General features: G+C 36.5%; 1 protein-coding gene across 4 annotated transcripts in view; it reads left to right on the top strand.

The window, feature by feature from the left end:
* The first annotated feature begins 2,283 nt into the window (after nucleotides 1–2,283).
* CABCOCO1 (ciliary associated calcium binding coiled-coil 1) overlaps nucleotides 2,284–26,032 on the top strand; it is a 116,930-nt gene continuing 93,181 nt past the window's right edge. For 3 of the 4 annotated variants that reach the window (XM_041749979.1, XM_041749978.1, XM_041749976.1), the window contains exons 1-5: nucleotides 2,284–2,415; nucleotides 2,514–2,568; nucleotides 2,806–2,875; nucleotides 14,054–14,157; nucleotides 18,223–18,392. In XM_041749979.1, coding sequence (XP_041605913.1) covers nucleotides 2,822–2,875; nucleotides 14,054–14,157; nucleotides 18,223–18,392 — 328 coding nt within the window. In that variant the 5' untranslated portion in view covers nucleotides 2,284–2,415; nucleotides 2,514–2,568; nucleotides 2,806–2,821. Of the gene's footprint in view, nucleotides 2,449–2,513; nucleotides 2,569–2,805; nucleotides 2,876–14,053; nucleotides 14,158–18,222; nucleotides 18,393–26,032 lie in introns of all 4 variants that reach the window. The other variant, XM_041749977.1, reaches the window with a different exon arrangement.

Genomic DNA, 26,032 nt, shown 5'->3' with positions numbered 1-26,032 from the left:
ATCAATGCTTTAGCACTTTACCAAATACTAAATTTAAAGAATGTGGAGAGTTGTCACCTAGCAGAAAGTGACTTGTTATTTTCAATTTCTTTGAAGTAGCTATCAAAGGAAACAATCAAATAATTAAGCATTGTATTGAGTTTGTGAGGTGGTAGCTCTTGTATTAACTCTGGCAGTCACTATAAATCGACTATATTTTCACTAATTGAGGAAGTTCTAACGTAGTCCTTTTTAAATGGGGTTGGAAGTCATAAACACATTGTTGAATAACTATTCTGTATTAGGAATGAAACCAGTTTCTTTAGGAATGAAGGTATCAAGGAAACGACACTGCCAGACCCTTGAAAGAATGACCAAACATACACAAAATGAGAGACTCCAGGAACACAAGTTGACAGTACAAATTGTGTGCATAACTTGAACTGTGAGGCAATCGGGCACAATTATCATGAGGCTATGTAACACTAAAGTGTTCAATTTGACCTGAGAGGCATTGGGCACATATAAGAGGCCCACAATGAAATATTATCCTGGCAGCTGAGTACAGGGTGGATTAACATCAGGAGAAACACAATACAAACTAATACTAATCTTAATAATACCTAACACAGGTGCCAGACACTGTTCTAAACATTCTCATATATTAACATGCTAAATCCTCAGGTGTAAAATCCTCATATATTAACATGTTAAATCCTCTATGCTATGAGGCAGGCACTGTTACCATCTCATTTCCCAGATGGGGAAACCAAAGCACCCTGATTTTTATAGTAAACTTAATTAATGTCTGATTTTTATAGTAAACTTTCTGCATAGCATCGCCCACGCAGGTAAATACAAGGTGAATTTTCAAAGCAGGTGTTGTCATCCAGAGAATACTAATACGGCCACTAAGTATAATATTTTTAAATTATTTCAAAGATTTATTTATTTATTCATAAAGAGACACGGAGAGAGAGAGAGGCAAAGTCATAAGTAGAAGGGAAAAGTAGGCTCCTGGATCCCAGGACGGAGGGGGCGGGGATCAAGACCTAAACGGAAGGCACTCAACCACTGAGCCACCCAGGTATCCTAAATATATTGCTTTTAAATGCTTTTATTATGGAAAACTGCAAACGTATCTAAAATAGAAAGAGTAGGGATCCCTGGGTGGCGCAGCGGTTTGGCGCCTGCCTTTGGCCCAGGGCGCGATCCTGGAGACCCGGGATCGAATCCCACGTCGGGCTCCCGGTGCATGGAGCCTGCTTCTCCCTCTGCCTGTGTCTCTGCCTCTCTCTCTATCTCTCTGTGACTATCATAAATAAATAAAAATTAAAAAAAAAATAAAATAGAAAGAGTGGTGCAACGACGACCCCGCCCCTCCACGTACCCTGCCATAACTCCACTCAAGGACCCAAGCCCCTCCCCTCATGATTTTGGAGTAAATGCATATATTACATCTCTTCATCATCACTAAATCTTTCACGACGTATCTCTCTACAAGGACACTGGTTTTTCTTTTCTTCTAAACATGACAATAACAGCATATCGCCTTAAAATTACAATAACTCCTTAATATCAAAAATCAATGATCAAGTTCCAATAATCTCACTTTAATATTTATTGAGAACTTGCTGTTAGCATTAGACGTTTCCCCACCTACTAACATTTAAAATGCTGTTCTTAAAAAAAAAATTAAACAATAAAATAAAATAAACTGCTGTTCTTTAAATTTCCTTTCTTTCCCTCCTCGCTCTGTTACTAAAAGGGACGAGCCTGCCTCCAGCCACGGATTCGCAGCCCCGCAGCGGGCTCTGCCTTCCGGGCAGCTCCGCAGCCCCCCGCCCCGCCGCCTCCCCCTCTCCCCCCTTCCCCCCCCCCCCCGGGGCCCACGTTCCCACCCAGAAGCCTCCTCGCGGAGGGATGCGTCCCCGAGCCTCGCGCCCCGGGCCCCGCCCCTCGCTCCCCTGGCCCCGCCCCCTCGCGCCCCTGGCCCCGCCCCGGTTGCCTAGGCGACGGAGGGCCGCAACTCCGGGGCGAGGTCACGACGGCGTCCTTGGGGACCACTCCCGGGGGAACGACCCCCGCGGCGACGACCCCGGCGGGAACCACGCCCGAGTCCGAGGTACGCCGCCCCGTCCCGGCACCCGCGACCCTCGAGCGCACGCCCCGGACCCGCGCGGCCCGCGGCCGGGGCCCGCGCCCGGGGAGGCGGCCGGCGGCCCGGGGCGGGGGCGGGAGCGGGGCGGGGCGGTGCCGGGGCCCGGGAGGCTCGGGCCCGCGCCCCCAGCCCTGCCCCCGCCGCGCCGCGCGGGGCGCCCCGGAGTGGGAGCCGGACAGCTCCTGCCTGGGTGGCCTCCGCGGCCGGCGACCTCCGCGCCCTCGGCACTGGAAAGGGGACCTTGGGGTCTGACCTGGGCCGGTCGCTTTCGGAAGGTGCTGCTACGGATTAGTGACTCTTCCTTGGTAGTAGGTTGACTAACACGTGAAGGCCGGGGCCTGGGGTCTCCCTGATTATTTTACCACTTCTCTAGGTACAGAGATACCCGAGCGGAGGAAGGAGAGGCGCTGGAAAGCCGACCCCCGGGTGTGCGTGGCTGCTCCTCGTCCACCTGCCCTGAGGAGAGCCCTTGAACTTCCTTGGGCCCCAGTGGTCTCCTTTGGGCTGGGGCTGGGGCTGGGGCTGGGGCTGGGGCTGGGGGAGGATCACTTTCTTTAGGCCCCTCCCAACGCCAGCTCTCCATAATAAATGGGTTTTAGATGACTTTAATTACTCATAAGCTTAGTATCCTGAGATTTTAATTAAGCACATACCTCCTATTCCAGATATTGCTAAAAGAAAATGTTTAAACCTTCACACAATCCATCATGTTGTTCTACGAAGTTTTGTCTTCAGGTTTGTTTTTTTTTTTTTTGGTTTTTTTTTTGGTTTGTTTTTGCCTTCAGTTTTTTAAAGACCGAAGGTGAATGATGTTATAATTGACACTGGGATGCTCAACTCCCTTTTTTAGTCTAAATAACATTTTTTGTGTGGGTGCAGAAGATAAGTATTGGCTGCTATCTTCTGAATGTGGAACACTCAGCCAATAATTTGGTGCCTTGCCGCAGAGATATATACAGATTCTTCCCAATACTGTATGCAGACCACTAAAGCATGCTGACGGTCCTATGAGCCTTTTGAAATTAGCATACATTAAAAATACATTTTAATGTGATAAACTGGTTACTAAGCTAGTTACTCCCTTGTGATCTCTAATGTAAGTAATACAATTTCAAAAGTGGCAGAGAAAATTTCGCAATTAAGTCGTGTTATTTAAATATGTACAAAAACTTACTTAAGAAAGTGCTCAATTGCTAGTGTACACTTGCATGTACTTACTTATCCATGTAGATATGTACTTTCCAAGAAGACTCTGATAATTTGGGATTAATAAATCTGCAGTTCAAAAAAAAAAAAAAAAGGAAAGAAAGAAGAAAGGACAAAGAAATACCCCATGATTTTTTTTTTTTGAAGATGCAAAGAAGTGCCGTGGGGGGGGGGGGGGGATGTCACTTTTTTTTTTTTTTTTGGATGGATTGGATGAATGAGTTAGTTATAGACCTGAGATGATTATCTTACACCTTAGCACTGTCAGTGGGCACATCTGTTAACTTCTTGGAGGAGCAGGAATTCCCTGTGACAAGCAATTCAGAAAATGCTCAATCTTTAAGTTAGTAACAAACTGAAGAAATCAAGATGGAATTTGGACTCACTGAGCTGTACTCACTTAGCCTGTACTGAGATGAACAAGCTGATACACTGCATGGTAGAAACACCATTTTCCATTCTAGTGAAAGCAGAGTTCCTGTAGGTCACAGAGAAGCCAGTTGATCCATAGAGCCTGCATTCACTAGAATGATAAGGCTGCCAGCTGCCCATTTATCTTCCCACAATGTGTTTTAGGGGTTAGATAGAAAAGATGGCAAAGACCCCTCTCTCAGAATCTATGTTCCCAAAACTTCTGCTTTTCAGTTAGATACTGAAAGATTCTTCTCAGATCAGGTCTTGGAGAATTAACTTCCAGAGTTGATTCTCCAAGACCTAGTCCCTTATGGTGTCATTTCTAATAAATTCTATGTCCAAATTGACTTAGCCAGTAGACCATCTAGTCATCTAAGCCAAGCATTAGTGATTTTTTTTTTCTCACCAAGTCAATCAGAAATAAAGTATAAGCTTTATTCTAAGGTTTCCAGACTTCTTTTTTGCCAGTACCTAGAATAAAAACAACCAATTATCCCAATCACATAGTAAGTGCTCAGTAAAATATAACTAATTAAAATCACAGGTGGTCTGACATATGCCAAGTAAGATAGTTACACAGATCAAAATATATTTTTCTTAACATTTTATTTATTCATGAGAGACACAGAGAGAGAGAGAGAGAGGCAGAGACACAAGCAGAGAGAGAAGCAGGCTCCATGCAGGGAGCCCAATGTGGGACTCAATTCAGGACTCCAGGATCACGCCCTGGGCTGAAGGCAGACGCACAACCACTGAGCCACCTAGGCGTCTGAGATCAAAGTCTATTGAGATACAGTGAACAAGCAGACATGAGATGCAGGTCCAGGAAGATATATTTTTTCTGTGGCATTGCATAAACTCTTTTTGCCAACTTTCTGAATTCAACATTCCGTTTCTTTAGTAACATGGGAGTAAATGCCTCCGTCTAAAAGGTAAGACTAAATGGGAGATATCTGTGTAAGTGCTTACGACCAGACATAAAATGACAAAAATCTGAAAATATTTGCTATATATAGATCTGTAAATGAAATTTATAAATGTTTATAAATTAAATTGTAAATGAATTTATAAATGAATATTTAGAATTTAATCCTCAGTCTTTTATCACAAGTTGACTCATAAACTGACTTTTTTAGTGCCTTAAAAAATACTATTTGGGAAATATCATTTAAGTAGTACACATAAAAGGACTATACTTCAGCTCACATCAGAGACCTAAAAGAAGACATAAATGCTTATTGCCCAGTTGCTTCCTCTGAAAATATCTCTAAGCATTACCATATTTCCTAATAGATGTTATTTATTCAGTGCCTTCAAGACTTTATCAGGACAAAGGACACTTACATAATCTTAAGTGGAAAAATGCTGTTACTTGCCTTGGAGATCTTCAGCATGGCCAGGAGGAGGCCACGGACAATTCTCTCTACATTAGATGGTCTCCCTACAGACCTTGAACACAGCCCCCACCCCAGCATCATCAGGGTTGGAGAGAAACACTTGAGGCTCAACTTGAGCAGCAAGATGATCAGGGTCCTGCAATTTCTGTCTCTCCCAAGAGATATTTGTTGGAGCCATTTTCAGCACATACTATAGGAAAACCTGAGCAAGACCATGGGGATGATGCCTGATATATTGTTGAAAATATTGTTGAGAAGACGGTACTAATATTCCTCAAAATGTTGATATACAGTAGTATTTATGAAACACTTAGAACCTCTGGGAGTAGCAGCTGTGGGTGTGGGGAATTTGACAGACACTTGGGCTTGTTTTTCTTTTTACTAGCGGTCTTTGGGTTTCCTGTCTTAGAAGTCCTGCTCTTCTCCTCTCTTTAGCTTCCTTTTCAGATTTATACAAGTAATCTTTACTCTTTTTTCTAATACTTAAAGTGTTATTTTACTAAAGTATAGTCTTTAACATGGCTAAAATTAATTTTTGATAGATACATTTAAAATGAGGATCTAATTTTATTTTCTTGTAGACATGAACCATCAGTTAATACCAGCTTCATTTACTAAATAAACCATCCCCTCTCTTCTCATTGAGAATGGACTGACTGCCACTATCACACTATGTGTATACACACATGAATGAACACAGTGATGGGCAGAGTAGTAACAGAATAGAGTCCAAACATTTATATATATGTATACATGAATACGTGTAAATTTATATTTTGTATACATGTATACATATTTTTGAATTTCCAAAAATTTATACATATATATATATTATTACAGATACATTTTTGAATGTATCTTTTCCACTGAATGTTCTGCCCATTCTTGTGTCAGTGCCATATTATTTTATATTTAACTTTATCATCTAATTTGGAAAGGTTCCCCTCACTGTTTTTCTCTTTGAAAATGTATGTATTCTTCCATAAGAATCCTTGAAAACTATTTTATAAAGTTCTAGAATGATACGGTTGAGATTTAAAATTGCCATCACGTTACATTTATAATGTGGGAAGGATTTAATTTTTTTAATTTGAAGGTTTCCAATAAATCTCCTTTATTGAGTTTTTTTTATTAAACTTTTGATAAAGTTTATAATTTCTGTAGGTCTTTTACCTTCTTATATTTATAACTATAGTTTAATCAAGTTTCTGCCATTTCCATTTCTAATTAGTTTCTAATATAGAGAAAGCAATTGGCCTTTATATATTTGTGTTATGTAACCATCTTATCAAATTTCTTATTAACTAAAACCGTGTTAGTACAATGTCAGGTTTCTTAGGTATGCAACCATGTAATCTCCAAATAAAGATTTTTTAATTCATTTTTAATATTTAAGCCACACATTTAGTTTTCATATTATATTATTAGAACGTCTATAGAGTTTTGAATTACAATAATGTTACTAGCCAGGATCCCTTTTTAGTTTCCGGTTTTATAAGAATGACTTCAATTTTTCACCATTCAATCTGATGTTTTGGCAAATAATCTTTTTTATGTTTAAGCTGTTTTTTTTTCTATTCATGTTTTGAGAGTTTTGTTGCTGAATTCTAACAAATGCCTGGTTATTATTTCCTTATTATCATTTAATTTGACATAAAACACATGTTGTTGTTAATGATGACCCATCCTTTCATTTCTGAAATTAACCTTATTTGGTCAGAATGATAGCTTATTTTTCTTTTAGTACACTCTTGGATTCAACTTCCTAAGATAATATCTTAATTAAAGTTTTCACATCTGATTTTGGTTTAGAATTTCCATTTTGTGCTAGTTTAGATTTCTGTGTGTAGACAATGCCGGCTTCTTAACAATGAATTGTCTACAGCCTGCAATTAGTAGACTAATAGAATTTTTTCTTAGAAGATTTTATTTATTTATTTGAGAAAGATACAGAGCACAGAGCAGAGGGGAGGGGCAGAGGGAGAGGAAGAAGCAGACTCCCCACTGAATAGGGAGATTCATGTGGGGCTCAATCCCAGGACCCTGGGATCATGACTTAAGCAGAAGGCAGACACTTAAGACAGAGCCACCGAGTGTCCCTAGACTAACAGAATTTATGTGTTCTTGATTGTTAGGTAGAACTCAAGTGTACAATCATCTTGGCATGGTTACTTTTTAGAAAGTAGTCTCCCAGTTTAGTTTGTGTTTGGTCAGTTCCATTTCTTTCTTATTCCTGTCCAAATTTGATGACTTTGTCCTGTAATTTTCAAATGTATCTCTATAGAATGTGGCATGTATTTTTTTTTGTTTAATCTCATTTGCCGAAGATTTTTGCCTATTTTATTCATTACTTTAAAGCACTAGTTCTTGTTTTCACCTATCCTTCTTTCATCTTTTTTTTTTTTTTCCTTAAATTGGCTCCCTCTGAACTGTAATGAGGCAGGTAAGGTAGTCAGTCTCCTTGGACACAAAATTTAAGGGATTCCAGAAATTTAGTAATCAAGATAAACTTCAGTTGAAGGCAGTTAAAAAAAATTGAAAGCTAATACAAAAAATTCATAATGGATCAAAACATTAAATGAGGACATCATCAGTAGTACTGATTTTTCCTTTTGCCTCAGGCTCTGACATGGCTCAATACAGTGCTGCTCCTTAATTCATTTATTTTCATGCTTGAAGAGAGCTTTTCTAAGTATGGAAATTGTATATTGGTCTATGTTCTCTATGACTGTGAAACCCCTCTTTGTCATCTTTGATGAACTGTATGATTTTTCTTTTAATGAACGTTTATTAAGAATCTTTTGAGACACTACCAGTAACAGATAGAAAGATACCCCAAAAGCTTAAGTTCTAGAAGGAAGACATATATAATGTGGAAAGCTTAGATGAATAAGAGAAAAAATTCAGAGAAAAGATTATCTGACAAATAATATCAGACTTACAATTTTATTGTGTCTGGAATAATTGCTAAAATCCACCAGGTGGTGGAGTAAAATGAGTTACAGTAAAGTTTAGCTAACATATTTTTCTAGTCAGAGATGTAATTTTACATGGAAAACTAAATTACATATCACATTTTTATTAGCCTATTCATGAATTTTGTATTGCATCTTTAATTTTACAAGTCAGAATGTATGTGTTGAAAGATTAGAGATTTTTTTTACCACCTTATATCATTTCAAGTGCAAGGCAGTATATAAACAAGACAGAGCTCTAGTTTAAAATAAGTTCAAGAATTCAATTTAAGACAAAGCAAAACAAAAACCAGAGGCAAACCCTCCTACAAGATGATTATCTTAAGCTAGCAAGTTTAGTAAAAAATGAGACACTAATATTATGCATCCTAGCTGGAATTATTATTGTCCAAAAGGCTTAAGATTATTGTATTCCCTATCATACAGTCCTTGTGTGACCTATTTTCTTCTATGCAGAAAATTTTCACATCAAACAAAACTGATCTGGATGTCTGTACAATGTACTTTTAATGCAAATCTTTGTTAATAATGATAGCAATTTTGTATATTAAAACACTTCAGTATAATTTTTTAACATGAATTCAAACTTAGGTTCAAATGACTGGCTATCCATCACAAAAATTAATCAGTAGTCAAACCCTGGTGAACCATCCAAATCCAAGTCTTTCTGTTCATCATTCTCCATCATCTAATAATGTCATCAGATGATAGAGATGAATTCAGTCAGTCAATTAACAACCTATTTTGACATAAGTAGGATCTGTAGAATTCTAAAAAGAAGATTGAATGATTGTCCCTGAGGAATTTACAGTCTAATGGGGTTGACAGTACAGGAATAATTATACTTTACTCTAATAATAAAAAACAGAACCAACAAACATTTAGCAAATATATGGTCATATGTTCTGGAGTAAAATACCATCCTACCTAAAAACTGAGTGCAAGTAATTAAATTTACAAATATCTGAGTGCCCACTAGGTACAAGGTATTCTATTAGGTGCTATAATATTTTTTTCTTATTAAGTTTATAAACTAATAGAATGACCTAGTTTAGGTTATTTTGCTAGCCCTAGGTTACAAAAAGATAGCTAATAAAGTAGCATATTTTGTGTCTAAATTAGATTTTTTAAAATAAAAATATAATAACCTAATATTAAATACAGACATTATGTTGATTACCATTACCAATAACTGTTATCTTTGGGATTTTTCTACTCTTGGGAAGAAATAAGGAAAATGTGGGATGTGATCTTTTTAATTATAGCAAAGCATTTTGTTGCTCTTCTTATTTACTGGAACCCATTCACATGGAAGGATAAATAACTATTTGCCAAACTGAAAACTTTTGTACCCTCCCTCCCCGCAAATCTCACAGTTCTTGATTTTCATGGAGCTACTGCTTACCTCTGCTTCTCAGTCTCTTCCTCCACCCCCATTCACAGCTGTTCTCCCCATGCCTTGGCTCTGGGCAGTTTCCACCACTCTCACACTTGGAGTGACTCCTAAACTAACATTTTTAAGCCAGACCTTTCTGAGTCTAGCATCTCTCATTACCTTTTAAACATTTCTTCCTTGATATGTATATTCACCCTTAAACTCAACCACTGAAATCAAACTTGTCTTATAGCCTTCTTAAATCCAGCATCATCCTCCAATGCTTCTATTTTTATTGGTGTAACAAGAATGCCGCATATCGTTTTTATGGACTGTACTCTAAACAAAAGGACTCAGCTGGGATCCCTGGGTGGCGCAGCGGTTTGGCGCCTGCCTTTGCCCCAGGGCGCGATCATGGAGACCCGGGATCGGATCCCACGTCAGGCTCCCGGTGCATGGAGCCTGCTTCTCCCTCTGCCTGTGTCTCTGCCCCTCTCTCTCTCTCTCTCTCTCTCTGTGACTATCATAAATAAATAAAAAAATTAAAAAAAAAAAAGGACTCAGCTATTGGAGGCCCTGAGAATCACCACCTTTCCCTTTCAATTATCTATTTTAGATACTCAAACTATTCATTCTTCCCAGTTTTAGTCCCCCAGATACAATATGTTGCATCACCCCTTTCTCTTCGTGTACGCTGCTAGGAACCCAGTACAGCCCAATGCCTCATTCCTGACCCGTTTCAAAGACATTTTCATTGAACTCTCCTCTGTGTCCTTTCTCTGCTCCTTTCTTTCCTTCACCCTCCTACAAATCGCCCTTCCTTAAAGGACAGTTTTATCTTGTCATTTCACTGTTAAAAAGAAATTCATGGGTTATCCTTATTGCCTGTACTATTAAGAACAAACTCTTGAGCCTATCATTCTTTGACCAGGCAAGGGTCTAAAATATTTATGATCTCTTGTGCAGTAACTTGCTTTTGTAATCACTCAGTAAATATTTATTCAAGTTCTCTCACAGCATGTTCCGAATGCTCACTTCCCACTTAGGTCCAACTAGTTCCTGTCTTGTACCCAAGGCATCACAATATGCATTACTTGATACTTAGAGAACCAGTCCCCAAGTATCCTGTTGCTGTTTCATTCCATCATTCTTGCCAAATCTCACCAAGTCCATTTCCTCTTATAGGAGGTCCTTTCTTTGTCCTGTCTCTATTCTTGTCCCTTTACTACAGCTCACTTATCATTTTATTTTCTTGTCTAAAGTCACCCTTGGTTTGTTCCTTCCACTAGATGTTAAGTTATTGAGGCTAGCAAGTTTTTTTACTTGTCCTTGCCTCATTTTGAGCCCCAAGTTCAATGAGGAATATGTAGATATTTTTTAAAGTTCGCAAATTGACTCATTCTTGTTCAATCAGTTCTTGGATACCTAAGAGGATGCATATACCAGACCATTGTTCTCCATAAAAAGTCCAGATGCCCAAGCAAAGATGAAACTCATGCTCCTTTTCCTTTCTGAGTCTTCCAGATGCTTTGTCTGTATCACTTCTCTCTATGTCTTCCAATAAACTCTACTCTTACTTCCTCTTGGCTTACATTTGATTTCCATCCTGCATGAAGGCAAGGACCCAGTTGGCTGGTCCTGTGGGACCCAGTCTGAGTTCTTGAACCTGGGCTGCCTGCATCATCTTGGTGATTATAAAGTGACCCTCAGAGGAACAATGGTAACCCTAAATTAAGTCTGCATAGCACAATTTGACCTTTGAGGATTGGTAAGTTCCTCCTCTGTGAAACAGAGTTGGTCTAATGCTGATGTAATTTCTGTCTCTGTGCTTCTCTGTGTAACTGGTCTGTTCTCTGGGGAAAAGGAAAACTGGGAGAACTGATATGGAACCTGTTCTCACTCCCTCTTCTCACTCTCTATTCATTCCCTATATTTTGAATTGCTTTAGCTGGCTCTGAAACTTTATTCTCACTTTAATTGTAAGACTGGTTCAGTTCTTGGATGGTTTTTCTTAAAACTATTAGCTGGCATAAGAGATTGAATCACTCAGCTCCAAAGAAAAGGAACACTTGCTTCTTCCCATTGGAAGGTGTCAGAGATTATTCCTCATGTAGCATCCATAGGGGAAATCTCTCCCATGATAATTTATTTGTGGCTTGCAGAGAACACACAGATGAGACTGATCATCCAGTGCTCCAAACCTCCACAGTGGTTTTAGACTGTTGCCAGGAGATAACAAGACACATTTGGGGAAGATTGGCCCATTGGTGACTCTTTGGGAAGTTCTCCCCATAAGCAGCATGTTTGATCCACCACATGTTTTCCCTAGAATAGAGCCTGGAGGGGTACTTGGGTAGCTCAGTGGTTGGGCATCTGCCTTTGGCTCAGATTGTGGTCCTGTGGTCTTGGGATCAAGTCATGCATCAGGCTCCCCCATAGGGAGCCTACTTCTCCCTCTGCCTATGTTTCTGCCTCTTTCTCTGTGTTTCTCATGAATAAATAAGTAAAATCTTTTTAAAAAAGTAGAATAGAACCCAGATTTCTAACTCTTTCTCTTTCTTTTTCATTGCTGGGTAAATTCTCTTTATGGTAATTCTGGGATGCTGGTATTGCATTGAGGATTGGTGGCCAATCCTATTGAGGACCAAAGAAGGGGTCCTGCTACCTCCAGTTGCATTGGGTTTTCAGCTTATAGGGCTAAGACATGACAGGCTGGTCACTGCTGGATGGATGTTGCCTCCTTGAATGAGACATAGTGAATGTCTCAGTGAGATAGGCAACAGGCTAGTCACTGCTAGATGGATGTCTCAGTGAGTCACATGGCAGACTGGACACTGCCCGGTGGATCTCAGTGAGACATGTGACAGATTAGTCACTGCTGAGTGGATGTCTCCTTGTTGGATTTCCTAGAAACATGTAACCTACCAAAACTAAAGCAAGGAAAAAAAAAATAGAAAATTTGAACAAACCAGTTACAGCAAGGAAATCTACCCAGTAATCAAAACACCCACAGAAAACAAAAAAGACCAAGACCAGATGGCTTCCCAGGCAAAGTCTACCAAACATTTAAAGAAGTGTTAATACCTCTTCTCAAACTATGCCAAAAAAATACAAGAGGAAGGAAAACTTCCAAATTCATTCTGAGGCCAGTATCACCTTGATACCAAAACCAGGTAAAGACACCACAAAAAAAGAGTACAGATCAGTATCTCTCATGAATAGATACAAAAATCTGTAACAAAATATTAGCAAACCAAATCCAACAATACATTAAAAAAATCATACACCATAATCATGTGGGATTTATTCCCAGGATGCAAGGGTAGTTCACTATTCAGAAAACAATGAACATGATACATCACATCAGTAAGAGAAAGGATTAAAAACTATATGATCACTTCAATAAGCATAGAAAAAAGCATTTGACAAAGTACAGCATCTATTAATGATGAAAACTTTCAACAAAGTAGGTCTAGAGGGAGCATTCCTTAACATAATAAAGGCCTTATATGAAAAACCTATAGCCAATATTATACTCAATAGTGAAAAACTAAGAGTTTTTCCCCTAAGGTCAGGAACAAGACAAGGGTTGTCCACTCACCACTTTTTTTTTAATTTAAATTCAATTAATTATGATATACTGTATATTAGTTTCAGAGGTAGAGGTCAGTGGTTCATCTTATATAATACCCAGTGCTCATTACATCACGTTCCAGTACTATGCTTATTCAACCTGTTGAATAAGCATAGTACTGGAAGCCTTAGTTACAGTAGTTAGACAATGTAAAGAAATAAAAGGTATCCAAATTAACAAGGAAGAAGTAAAACATGTCATGCAGATGACATGATACTATATATAGAAAATCTGAAAGACTACCAAAAAACTACAAGAACTGATAAATGAATTCAGTAGATTTGCAGGATACAAAATCAATGTAGAGAAATCTGTTGCATTCCTATACACTAATAATGAAACAGTGGAAAGTGCAATTAAGAAAACGATCCCATATATAATTGTGCCAAAAGCAATAGAATATCTCTGAATAAACTTTACAAAACAGGTGAGAAGGGGGTGCCTGGTGGCATCTGAAGGCATCTGCCTTCACCTCAGGTCATAATCCCAAGGTTCTGCAGTCAAGCCCCACATTGGGCAGGAAGCCTGCTTCTCCCTCTCCTACAGTTTCCCCTGCTTGTGCTCTCACACACTCTCCCTCTACTCTCTCTGTCAAATAAAAAAAATCTTTAAAAAAAGAAAGAGTACACTATCATGATGAAAAAAATAAAGACCAAAGAAAAGTTTGTTAATTGAAAGCCATCACCCAGTTTTAAATATATACATAAAATACAGATTAGCTAGACATTGAACTTTTAAGAAGAGAGATACAGTTACTTGAAAATGGAAGAGAAAAATGATTATCGAAAATTGTTGTGTTTAAATTTTATTTCTGATAGCAACTAGAACACAGAACATTGCTATCATTGGATTAATATGTAAATGTGATTGAAATAACTCATTACACTTATTTTTGTTGTTGTTTTTTGGTAGAGAGATGCTGAGTTCCAGGAGCATGAAAAGATTCTGTCACCAGATTTTCTTTCAGTTGCTCAAATCACTGAAATGCTAGCAGAGGACGTGGATGGAGTTCAACAGTAAGCACTTCAATATTACAACCAAATATAAAACAGTTCTAGTTCTGCATCTATAAATGATCGTGATATGCTGTTACATATTTTAAACTTTTTTCAGAAGAATTGTTATTATATCATGCAAAGATATATATGTGTGTGTGTGTGTGTATATACACACACACTTTCGAGTCTGGAACACCAAAATTCTCAAACAACTGACTTTTTACACTGCTCAGCTGTCTTGTTGGTGGGAGAAATGCATTTCAGACTAACATGTTAATGTTAACAGTGAAAAGCAGTCTTTAACATATGGTGTCTTTTACTTCTTTTCTCTTTCATTCATAGAACTGTCAATATGCAAAATAATCTTTAGGTTTTCTGTCTCATCATCACAATAAGTTGCATTTTCTGTAATATTAATATACATTTTAATATTTTGGAAATCATGAGTATTAGCCATCCACCTGTGATTTTTCTTGAATATGAAGCTATACTAAATACTCTGATTTTGTGTATTTTGCCTAAAAATGTGAATATAACTGAATTTATGGGAACAATTCTAATATATGTATATCTCCTTCTTAAGGCCATTGGTTTCTACAGCAAATCATTTACTTAGAACTCTAGTCAGATATATCTAACACCCAAGTTCCTAAAATGTGTTTTGAGAATCAGTCATTTTAAAAGTTATCTTGCTCTAATAATGGAAGCCTGATTGACTATAATGTGTAGAGATGTGATGTTCTGGACAGTAATATCTATTCTCCAAGCCAGTCATCTGGATGTTAGGAGGGTATTGTGGACCATAATGGACAAATAGAAAATGACTGTCAGTGGCTATCATTTGCAAATCTTACAAATATTGTGGAATAGAGGTGATTTACTACTGAGAAGGAAATATGACAAATGTACTGGCTGGAAGAGAAATCTGAGAAGGGAAAGCATATTAAGAGCAGGCAAATGACACTGACAGGCGTTTCCCAGGATGCTCTTCACCTTCAGGGCTTGCAAATCTTGCTAGAAATCCTGGTGATCTGTGATTTGGCCATACTGCTTACCATCTATATAGCTTTTTAAGTATTAGTCAATTAAAAATTTCACAGATTTCTAAACATAGCATTTTTATCATAGTAATTTTAGCATTTTTATAGAAATGAATGTCCATTGGAAATTCTGTTTTTTAGTAACAGAATTGATTAGTAGGGGCACCTAGTGGCTCAGTTTGTTAAGCACCCACCTTTGGCTCTGGCCATGATCCCCAGGTCCTGAGATTGCGTCCCACATCAGGCTGCCTGCTCCATGAGGAGCCTGCTTCTCCCCCTCTCTCTCACTCCCCCTTCTTGTGCTCTTTCTTTCTTTCTGTCAAATAAATAAAATTTTTTTAAAAATTGATTAGTAAAATGCATTCAATATATTAGTATCACTGATTATGCTTTAAGTAAAATATTTTCCATTTTTAGATAATCCCAAATGTTGATCATTGAAGTGCAAAAAATAGGTATTTTATAGTAGGCAAATAATATGCAAATGACAGGCATTTAATATAGTTTAAAAATTATTTGTATGAAATATCAAAAGATGTTATATTAAATGCAATTAATATTAAATAAAAAGGTATTGAAAATAAATTTTTTAGACTTGTTTATTTCTCACCACATCTTAAGTTGTACTGTGTACCATACCTTGTGTGACAGTCTTTCTTTTTCCCCACTTTTTGGCTCTTTATTGTCAAATATTTAAATTCTAAAGGTATTTTTAATCTTTAAGAGGTTACATCTAGGATGAAGGAAATGATACAGAGGGTGATACAGAAGTTAACTGTATGGAAACAATTAGCTTCAATGTAGGTTGACCTTTTAGATTGTCTCATTAATAAATTCACCTGAAGTAATCTCAGATTTTAGGATATCAATTTTGAATAAATGATAGTGTTATGTCAGGAGCCATTTCTTTGCAAAGTAATTTTCTTGAGGTTCTTTATATGATTTTTGTAACAGTAATCCTGAAATATTTGCAATCAATCATTCGCTTCCCATTTAAAATAGCATTATTATAAATGGGGATTATATACCCTTCAAAATGACAGAAATATAATTTAGGTATCCTGTCACCAAGTGACAGAAGTATGCCATACAGTCTACAAAGCTATAAACCTATTTAAATAAATTATAAGAAATCAGCACATTTCCTTACCTTTTAAAATTAAAAATTACGTTTCATGAAAGCAGCCAACCAAATGAAACATTATAGTATCATTAAAACATATTTCTAGAGTACACTTCAAGCAAAGTTAAATGTCTGATTACATTTCCCATGATCTCCCAACTATTATCATTCATTCATGCTTTTAATATAACCTTGATTTTTTTACAGATCCACCCGAATCCTTTTTGGAAAAAGGTTAAGGACTAAATTGAAAATAACTATTTAAATACAGAAATAACCCTGAGAGATCTTTTAATAACCTTCCATAACTGGGCTCCCTGAGCTGTTCAGCTCTTGCCTTAAGGCATATTTCTGAATGTCATCATCTAAAAAAATAAGATGCACTCCAATTTCAAGAGCATGTAGGAATAATGTAATACTTTTACTGGAATTCTTGGTGAGACAAAGTAGATAGTTATATCACATATCACTATAGCACAACTTCCTAAGTCCCTGTTAAGCATCTTTCTTTCCCTGTAGTCTCTGATGCCACAGCTGTGGCATGTCCTTTCCCATATCCCATCTTTCTTTATCTAAACCCAGAGGAAAAACTTACAAAATTGCCACTAAATTTATGGGAACTTTGCACTCAAACTGCAATAGCATCTTGCTCCAAATTCCTTCCTGCATAACCTCCTTTGGGATGAAATCTCTGAACAAAGAATAGAAATGGTGACTATTCAGCCCTGCAATTCAAGTTGAAGGTTAAGATTCAAATGGTACTAGGGGAAGTGGTGAAGGGGTTTGGGGAAGAGCAAGGATAAAGGGATGTTAAAGAAGTTTCACTAAAATACTCTGAGACAAATAGTTGCCTTCATTTTCATATAATCAAACACTGAAAAAATGAAAATGAAAAACAAAGAACACATGCAACTATTTAGGTCAAATACTTAATTAAAAAGAACAGCATGGAGATGGCAGATGAAGAGTCTATACTGCCAAACACTTACCATGAATTAAAAAAAAAACAAAACAACCTTATGAAGCAATCACAACAAGCGCATAAAACAGAGATATAAAAACTCAAGGAATAGATAAGAAATTAAAGGGGGATAAATAATATTAAAAAGCAAAGAGTAGGGATCCCTGGGTGGCGCAGCGGTTTAGCGCCTGCCTTTGGCCCAGGGCACGATCCTGGAGACCCGGGATCAAATCCCACGTTGGGCTCCCAGTGCATGGAGCCTGCTTCTCCCTCTGCCTATGTCTCTGCCTCTCTCTCTCTCTGTGTGTGTGACTATCATAAATAAATGAAAAAATAAATAAATAAAAAGCAAAGAGTAGAAAAGAAAAGATCTTATGGAGGTGAGCTCTCTAAGCAGCCCAAGGGAGAAGTAACACTGCTGAGAACACCAAAGGACCTAGAAAACAGTATTGAGAAAAGTATATAAAATGAAATGATTTGAAAAAAATGTTTGAAGTTTAATAGAAAATTACAGCTATAGACAAAATAAGTAAAATATACATAACTGGAATTCTTTAGAAAACAGGACAGATACTTGTTTAACAAGATCCAGAATGTTGTCAGAAACAATCTTGATTGTATAAATGGAAAAAGATATTGAATTTCAGAGAAGAAAATGCTAGTAAAATTACTGTACTTTGAAGACAGAAGGAGGAAGGTGAGGAGGAGAATTACAAGAATAGAGGAAGGGGAGGAAGAGGAGCAATAGGAATGCTGGAACTTGCTGTATCTCTTCCTTTTCCCTCTGTTTCCCTTTTGAATGTCATTTTGGACTTGGGATTTCTATAGAACTGTGGATATATTTAGATTAAGGGTATTATAGAATTTTCATTCAAGAAAAATATCTGCATTTTCAAAACTTAGGAAAGGAACCATTTGCTGATCTGATTTTAATGTCTGGATTTTTCTTTTTGTTACAGAAAACTGAAAAAAATTTTGAATTTCAAAAACCTTCACACCTGTTTAAAGGAAGCCATTCTACTAGATTATTATGTATCTGGATTTTTGTGGGCTAGAGGAATGGACTTTTCTGTTATTCAATATATAAAATTTATGACTTTACTAGATATGTTACTTCATAATCTTAGAAGTAAGTACATTTTTTTCTTTTTTTTAAGAAAAGAAAATTTAGTTCACTCTCTAATTTTCTTAAGGAAAGGTTCCTAAAATTAGGAACAGTAAAATTATTGTAATTCCTTCGGTGACAATTATGGGTTTTTTTTTCTGGATCAAGCAAAGATATATAGTTCATACCTTCATTAAGTGTAAAATTTCAAACAGTATTTAACAAGCTAAAGTTCTCTTAATTAACTTGCCAAAGATATAAAAATCTGACAGCCAGATTTTTAAAAATCTTATCAATGCCATCTATCCCCAAAATGTCAAGTAGTTCACATTTATTTAGGTATTTTTTCATTGTTTGAACTGTTTTCATTTCATCTTACCTACAAGTATTACTGGGATATCTCAGAATGACTAATGAGAAGAAGTACTTTAGTGGATATCTAAACCTTATTAAATAGACATTACTCGCATGCACTTAGATTTTGTGACTTTTTTTCCTTACATAATATTGGAATGAGTTACTATAGGAAATTTGGAGATTCTTCCTTAGAGCAGTTTTAAGTGTGATAAATTTTGTTTCAGAATAAATATAATTGCTTCTTGGAAGGAAGAAAAGAAAGAAATCTATCACTGATATATTGCCAGCTCTATGTGTTTGGTTCTAATCTTTAATATGCATTATTGAACTTCAGAGCAACTCCTTCATGGGAATTCTATTATAACCACTACCTCAAAGCTGAGCAAGGAGTCCAGTGAATAAGGTTGCAAGCTGAGAACTGCCAAAACTAGAACCTGAATCTCAAAGTATATAATCAAAAGGCCTTGAGCACTATAAATACAAAGGTATTTGTGTCTCAATTGAAAGACATGTTTATGTCAGTTTAAAGCTTGCTCCTTCCTTCCTTCCTCTCTCCCTCCCTCCCTCCCTACCTCCATTCCTTCTTCCTTCCCTTCCTCCCTTCCTCCCTTCCTTCCTCCCTCCCTCCCTTCCTTCCTTCATTCCTTCCCATCTCCCTTCCTTCGCACTTCCTTCCTTCCTCTCTCCCTCCCTCCCTCCCTCCCTCCCTCCCTCCCTCCCTCAGTTTCTAGCAGGAGAAATTTTAAGTGAAGTGGCAAAACTAACAGAAGCCACCCGTGCCTTATGCATCCTTCCTTCTCCTAGTCACCCTTATGAGGGAAGAATTAGTAATTAACTTTTTTAAATATTTTATTTATTTATTTGAGAGAGAACCAGAGGAAGCACAAGCAGGGGGAGCAGCAAAGGGAGAGAGAGAGAGAGAAGCAGGCTCCCCACTGAGCAGGGAGTCTGACCAGGGGCTTCATCCCGAGGCCCTGGGATCATGACCTGAACCAAAGGCAGACACTTTAGCCAACGAAGCCACCCAGGGGCCCCAAGAATTGGTAGTTCTTGTATATGAGGAGAAGAAAGTATTATTTTCCTTCTCTGCAAGTGGGAAAATTTTATCTTTGCTTATATGTAAGTATGTAGTGCCATGTTAAAGATAAATAACTGTACCAATAGAGAAAAAAATAGTTATACTTGATAATGAAAGAATTTGTATGGTATTAACTGATCAGACAGACTTTGGCTGTTTTTCCCCTAATGAACAAATGAACAAATATTTATAGAATCTTTGAATACTACATGTCTCTAAACAATAATCTTTCAACACCATTGCCAAAATTACTTGGCAAACAAGGAACCATGTAAATCTCAACTTGCATGGAAAATAATAATAAATAGATGCCAACAATAAGTGGAAATAAGTTTTGAGATTATATGTGAAAGACTTATATATGAATTATATATAAGAGAATATATATAAGAGAATCATATATATATATATATATGAGATTATATGTGAAAAACAGGTATTATAGGGACGCTTGGTGGCTCAGCCGTTGAGCGGTTGCCTTCAGCTCAGGGCTTGATCCCAGGATCCAGGATGAAGTCCCACTTGGGCTCCCTGTAGGGAGCCTGCTTCTCCCCTCCTCCCTCCCTCCCTAAGTCTCTGACTCTCTCTCTCTCTGTGTCTCTCATGAATAAGTAAATATTTTTTTTTAAATCCTTAACTAAAAAAATAAATAAAAATTAAAAAATTAAAAATCCTCAACTTATAAAACAGGTATTATAAAAGTGCTTAAATGAATAATTGTGAACATCCTTGAAATAAATGTTAAAATAAAAAGAACCATGAAAAAAAAGGGAAAGTATAAAGAAGAAACAAATGGATATTTTAGAACAAAATTATACAATAACCAAAATTAAAATCTCATTAGATAGAAATCACAGAATTGAGAGTAGGCAAAGGAAAAATCAGTGACCTTGAACATAGAATGATAGCAGTCATCCAATCTGAACAACAAACACAGAGAAAAAAAGCTTGGCAAAGAAATGAACAAAACCTCGGGGGCTTGTGGAACAACCAAAGTTCTAATAGACATATATTGTTAGTCTCAGGATAAAGGGTATGGTGCTAAACAAACATTGGAAGAAACAATGGCTAAAAATTTCCCAAATTTGACAAAAGGCATAAATTCATAATTTCAAGAGGATGACTGGACAACAAACAGGCTAAACCAAGAGGAAAACATCATCAACCAACTGGATCTAATTGAGAATTACAGAAAATAGGCATTGTTTTTAAATGCACATGGAATAATGATCAAGGTGGACCATATACTGGGTCATACAACAACCTTAAATTTAAAATAATTAAAATCATGCAAATATGTTATCAGATCAAAGGTATTGAACAAGAAATTAATAACACATATTTCAGGAAAATCTTCAAACATATTAAATGGCAAAATTCTAAATAGTATATGGATCATATATCTCAGCAGATATTAGAAAAGATTTTAAATAAGTGAAAAAAAACATGAAAATTTATGTGGTACAGTTGAGTCAATGATAAGAGGGAAGTTTATATCATTAAATGCTTATAGTAGAAAAAATCTAAAATTAATAATCTAAACTTAAGCCTCAGGAAGCCAGTTTTTAAAAATAAGCAAAAATCAAGCAGAAAAGAAAGACATAATAAAGAACAAAAATCAATAAAATTGGAAAAAAAAAAGTAGAATCAATGAAACTAAAATCTAGACATTTGAAAACATCAATAAAATTGATAAACATGAAGCAAAATTTGACTAAGGAAAGAAAAACTATAAAAGGCACAGAGTATCATTATCAGGTATAAAAAAAAAGAGGATTCACTACAGACTCTGCAGACATTAACAGAGCTTTAGGAAAAAAACACTATGTACACTAATTAGAAAACAAAAAGGAAATGAACCAAGTCCTCCAAAAATCACAAACCAGCAAAACTTGTGCAAGATGAATAGATATCGTGATTGTCTTATAACTATTTAAGCAATTGAATTATTTAACTTCTAGGAAAAATCTCCAGGACCTGATATTTCACTGGAAAATTCTATCAAACATTTAATGAAGTAATATCACCAATTATACATAAACTCTTCCAGAAATAGAAGAATTCTTCCTGGGCAGCCCAGATGGCTCAGCGGTTTAGCATTACCTTCAGCCCAGGGCATGATCCTGGAGACCCAGGATCAAGTCCCACCTCAGGCTCTCTGCATGGAGCCTGCTTCTTCCTCTGCCTGTGTCTCTGCCTCTTTCTCTCTCTGTGTTTCTCATGAATAAATAAATAATTTTTTTTTAAAAAAGAGAATTCTTCCTAACGCATTTTATGGGGCTAGAATTATCTTTACACCAAAACCTGACAGAGAATATGAAAAAGAGAGAGAGAGAAGGAGGGGGAGGAGAAGGAGGAGGTGGGAGGAGGGAGAAACTACAGACTAGGATCCTTCATAAACTTAAAAAAATTTTCAACAAAATATTACCAAATGAATCAAGCAACATATAAAAAAAGTAGTACACATGACCAATTGGGGTTTATCCCAGAAATTCAATGCTGGTTCAATATTTGAAAATCTCATCAATGTAAATAAAGAAGAAAAGCCACATTAACATATAAATAGATGCAGAGAAAGCATTCGACTAAATACAACATCCATTCATTATTTTAGAAAAGAGTCAGAAAACTAAGTAATATTCCTCAATGTCATAAAAGACAGCTAAAAAAAAAAATAATCTAAACCTATTGTTACACTTAGTGAAAGACCAGATGGTCTCCCTGTAAGATCAGGGTCAAGACAAAAATGTCTCCTCTCACCACTCCTATTCAATATAGGACTGAAAGTCTTAGCAATAAGTGCAATAGGGTAAGAAAAAGAAATAAAGAGGAAGGAGAAAATAAAACAGTCCCTGTTCTCAGATAAAAGGATTGTCTATGTAAAAAATTAAACAATAAAAAAAAAATCCTAGAACTAGTAAGTTAAGCAAGATTGCAGGAATAATGTCAGAGCACAAAAGTCAATTGTATTTAAATGTACTAGCAATATATATTATATACCAAAATTTTAATAAATAGCATTATTTACGATAGCTCAAAAAACAAAAGAAATACTTAAGTATAGATCTAACAAAAAATGTACAAGATCTGTATGCTAAAAACTACAAAATGATGACAAAATAAATGAAATAAAAAATAAATGAAAAATATACTATATTTTTGGATTAGAAATTTCCACATGGTAAAGAAGTCAGTGCTTCCCAAACTGTAGATTCAATGCAGTATCAATCCAAATCCCAGCAGGATTTTTTTCTAGACATATTCAAGCTGATTTTTAAATTTATATGGAATGGCTAATGAATTATAATATCTAAAACAAAAAATAAGAATAAAGCTGCAAAAATCATATACCCAATGTTAAGACTTACTATAAAGCTACAATAATAAAGTCAATGTTGAATTAGTGAAGGGATAAATGCATAGATATTGGAACAGAAGGTAGAATTCAGAAATACACTGACTTAAAAATAGTCATCTGATTCTTTTTTATAAATATGCAAAAGCAATTCAACAGAACAGTGTAGCCTTTTCAACAAATGTTGGAACAACTTCTATCTATATTTTTAAAAAGTACACCTCAGCCTAAACCTTTTACTTGATACAGTTAGCTCTAATTTGATCATAGAAAGTTAGAATGTAAAACTAAATTTTTTAGAAGAAAACTAGGAGAAAATCTTCATGACCTAAGGTTTTACAAGAAGTTCTTAGATATAACCCCTTAGACATGACACATAGAGGAGAAGAAATGATAAATTAGACTTCATAAAATCGTAAAACTTTGGTTTTATGAAAAGTCACTTATAAAAGAATGAAGAGACAAGCTATAGACAGGGAAAAAATATCTGTAAGTCACATATTTTACAAGTCTTGTCTCTGTAACATACAAAGAACTCTCGAAAGAAAACAAAAAAACAATCCTATCAAAAATAGGCAAAGTTATCAAAACCCATAATTCCTATCAACCAAGAGGAAAACATTAGACAAACCCAAATTGAGAAACATTGTACAAACTATTTGGTACCTCTCAAACTGACAAGGTTATCAAAAACAGGAAAAGATTGAGAAATGATCACTCTAGGGGAACCTCAGGAGACTATTAAAGACTCCTCAGGAGACTATTAAAGACTATTAAGTACATGGTGGTATCTTAGATGGGATCTTTGTACAGAAAAAGAATATTAAGTAAAAACTGAGGAAATCTAATAATTTTAAAAATATGTATTTACACAGAAAAACAAAGGGATTTAATGAAGAAAAAATATATATGCTTTAACAAAAAAAAGAGAAACTAAGAATAAACTTTAAAAAGAAATGTACAAGTCCTATATTAAAAGAACTTCACAGCACTTTTAAAGGTCACAATGAAGTTTTCAACATTTGGAAAAACCTTACAACATTCTTGGAAACACTCTACATCATAAATACGCTAAATCTCTCTAAGTTAATGTATAATATTAGTATTGCAATAAAAATACCAACAGAGTTTTTTGTTGTTGATGATGTTTTGGCCTAGAGGTGATTTACTAGGAAAGGTAATTCTAACAAAAATATGGAAAATAGGCAAATACAAATTGTCTTTAAAAAGTGTAATGAGCTATATAGCATATCTTGTTATTAGCGGCAGTAGTAGTAGTGTAATAAAATCTTAAGTATTTGAACACAGTGGTTAATGACTAAATAGACCAAAAGAACAGAACCAAAAGTTTAGAAATAGACCCAACCACTGGAATTCAGTATTTAATAAAATGACATCTCAAATCTATGGTGAAAATATGTACTATTCAATAAATAATATTGTGTCCATCTAGAAAAGATAAAATTGAATCCAGCCCTCTCTCTGTCCATATACCAGAATATATTCCAAATGGGTCACTTTTCTACTTAAATGTAAAATAATTAGGGTCGCCTGGGTGGCTCAGCAGATGAGCATCTGCCTTCTGCTCAGGGCATGATTCCAGGGGTTCGGGATCGAGTCCCACATCAGGCTCTCTGTCAGGAGCCTGCTCTCCCTCTGCCTATGTCTCTACCTCTCTCTGTATGTCTCCTATGAATAAATAAAATCTTAAAATAAATAAATGTAAAATAATTAAAACTATAAAAATGTTGTAGGAAGACATGGATTAATTTCTTACAACCTTGGATGGGGAAGAACTTTATAACAAAAGAAAAATTACAAGAATAAGAAACTGGGGAAATTATTACAGATACCAACAAACTATTAAGTTCTATAATATAAAAAGAATATGCAGAAGCAAGAAGAAAAAGACCAATAATGCAATAGAAGAGTAAGTCAAGGATATGACTAAATAAATACAAGTGATTATCTTATTTTTTTTAAGGTTTGACTTATTATTTGAAAAAGAACAGTGCACATGAAGGGGAAGGGGCAAAAGGAGAGGGAGAAGGAATCTGAAGTGAATTCCAAACTCTGCACTGAGTGCAGAGCCTACCACAGGGATCAATCCCATGACTGCAAGATCATGACCTGAGCTGAAACTAAGAGTCCCACGCTTAACCGTCCAAGCTGCTCTGGTGCCACAATACATGTTATTCTTAAGCAAATGAAAAGTTTAGTATTAAAGATAATAAGGAAAATGCTAATTAAAACTACACACAAATGTCATTTGTCATATATCAGATTGATAAAAGTAAAATTTTGATAGCATTTTGAGCTGTCAAAGCTATAAGAAAATAGGTACTATCCTGTATTACTAATGGAAGTATATATTTAAATCCCCCTTATGAAGATTAGTTAGCAGCTATCTATCAGATTTAGAAATGTACCACTCTGCACCTGGTCCTTTGCCTCAGGGGGGTCATGCAGATCTTCGTGAAGACCTTGACTGGTAAGACCATCACTCTGGAGGTGGAGCCCAGTGACACCATCGAGAATGTCAAGGCGAAGATCCAGGACATGGAGGGCATCCCCCTGACCAGCAGAGGTTGATCTTTGCCGGCAAACAGCTGGAAGATGGGCACACCCTGCCTGACTACAAGATCCAGAAGGAATCCACTCTGCACTTGGTCCTGCGCTTGAGGGGAGGTGTCTAATTCCCCCCTTTAAGCTGTTGACAAAATTCATTGCACTTTTCTTTCAATAAAGTTGTTGCATCCCCCCCCCCAAAAAAAAATGGTCTGTGGGCAGGCAGATTAACTGGGAGAGCCTGGCTACGGAGGAGGGGGTTGGCACAGCAGGCTCCAGAGCTCGGGGGCTGGGGCTGCAGTTCCC

The sequence above is a fragment of the Vulpes lagopus genome, chromosome 3 (genome assembly GCF_018345385.1).
Source record: "Vulpes lagopus strain Blue_001 chromosome 3, ASM1834538v1, whole genome shotgun sequence".
In the NCBI taxonomy this organism is placed as follows: Eukaryota; Metazoa; Chordata; class Mammalia; order Carnivora; family Canidae; genus Vulpes; species Vulpes lagopus.
This window is presented reverse-complemented; position numbering and strand designations above follow the sequence as displayed.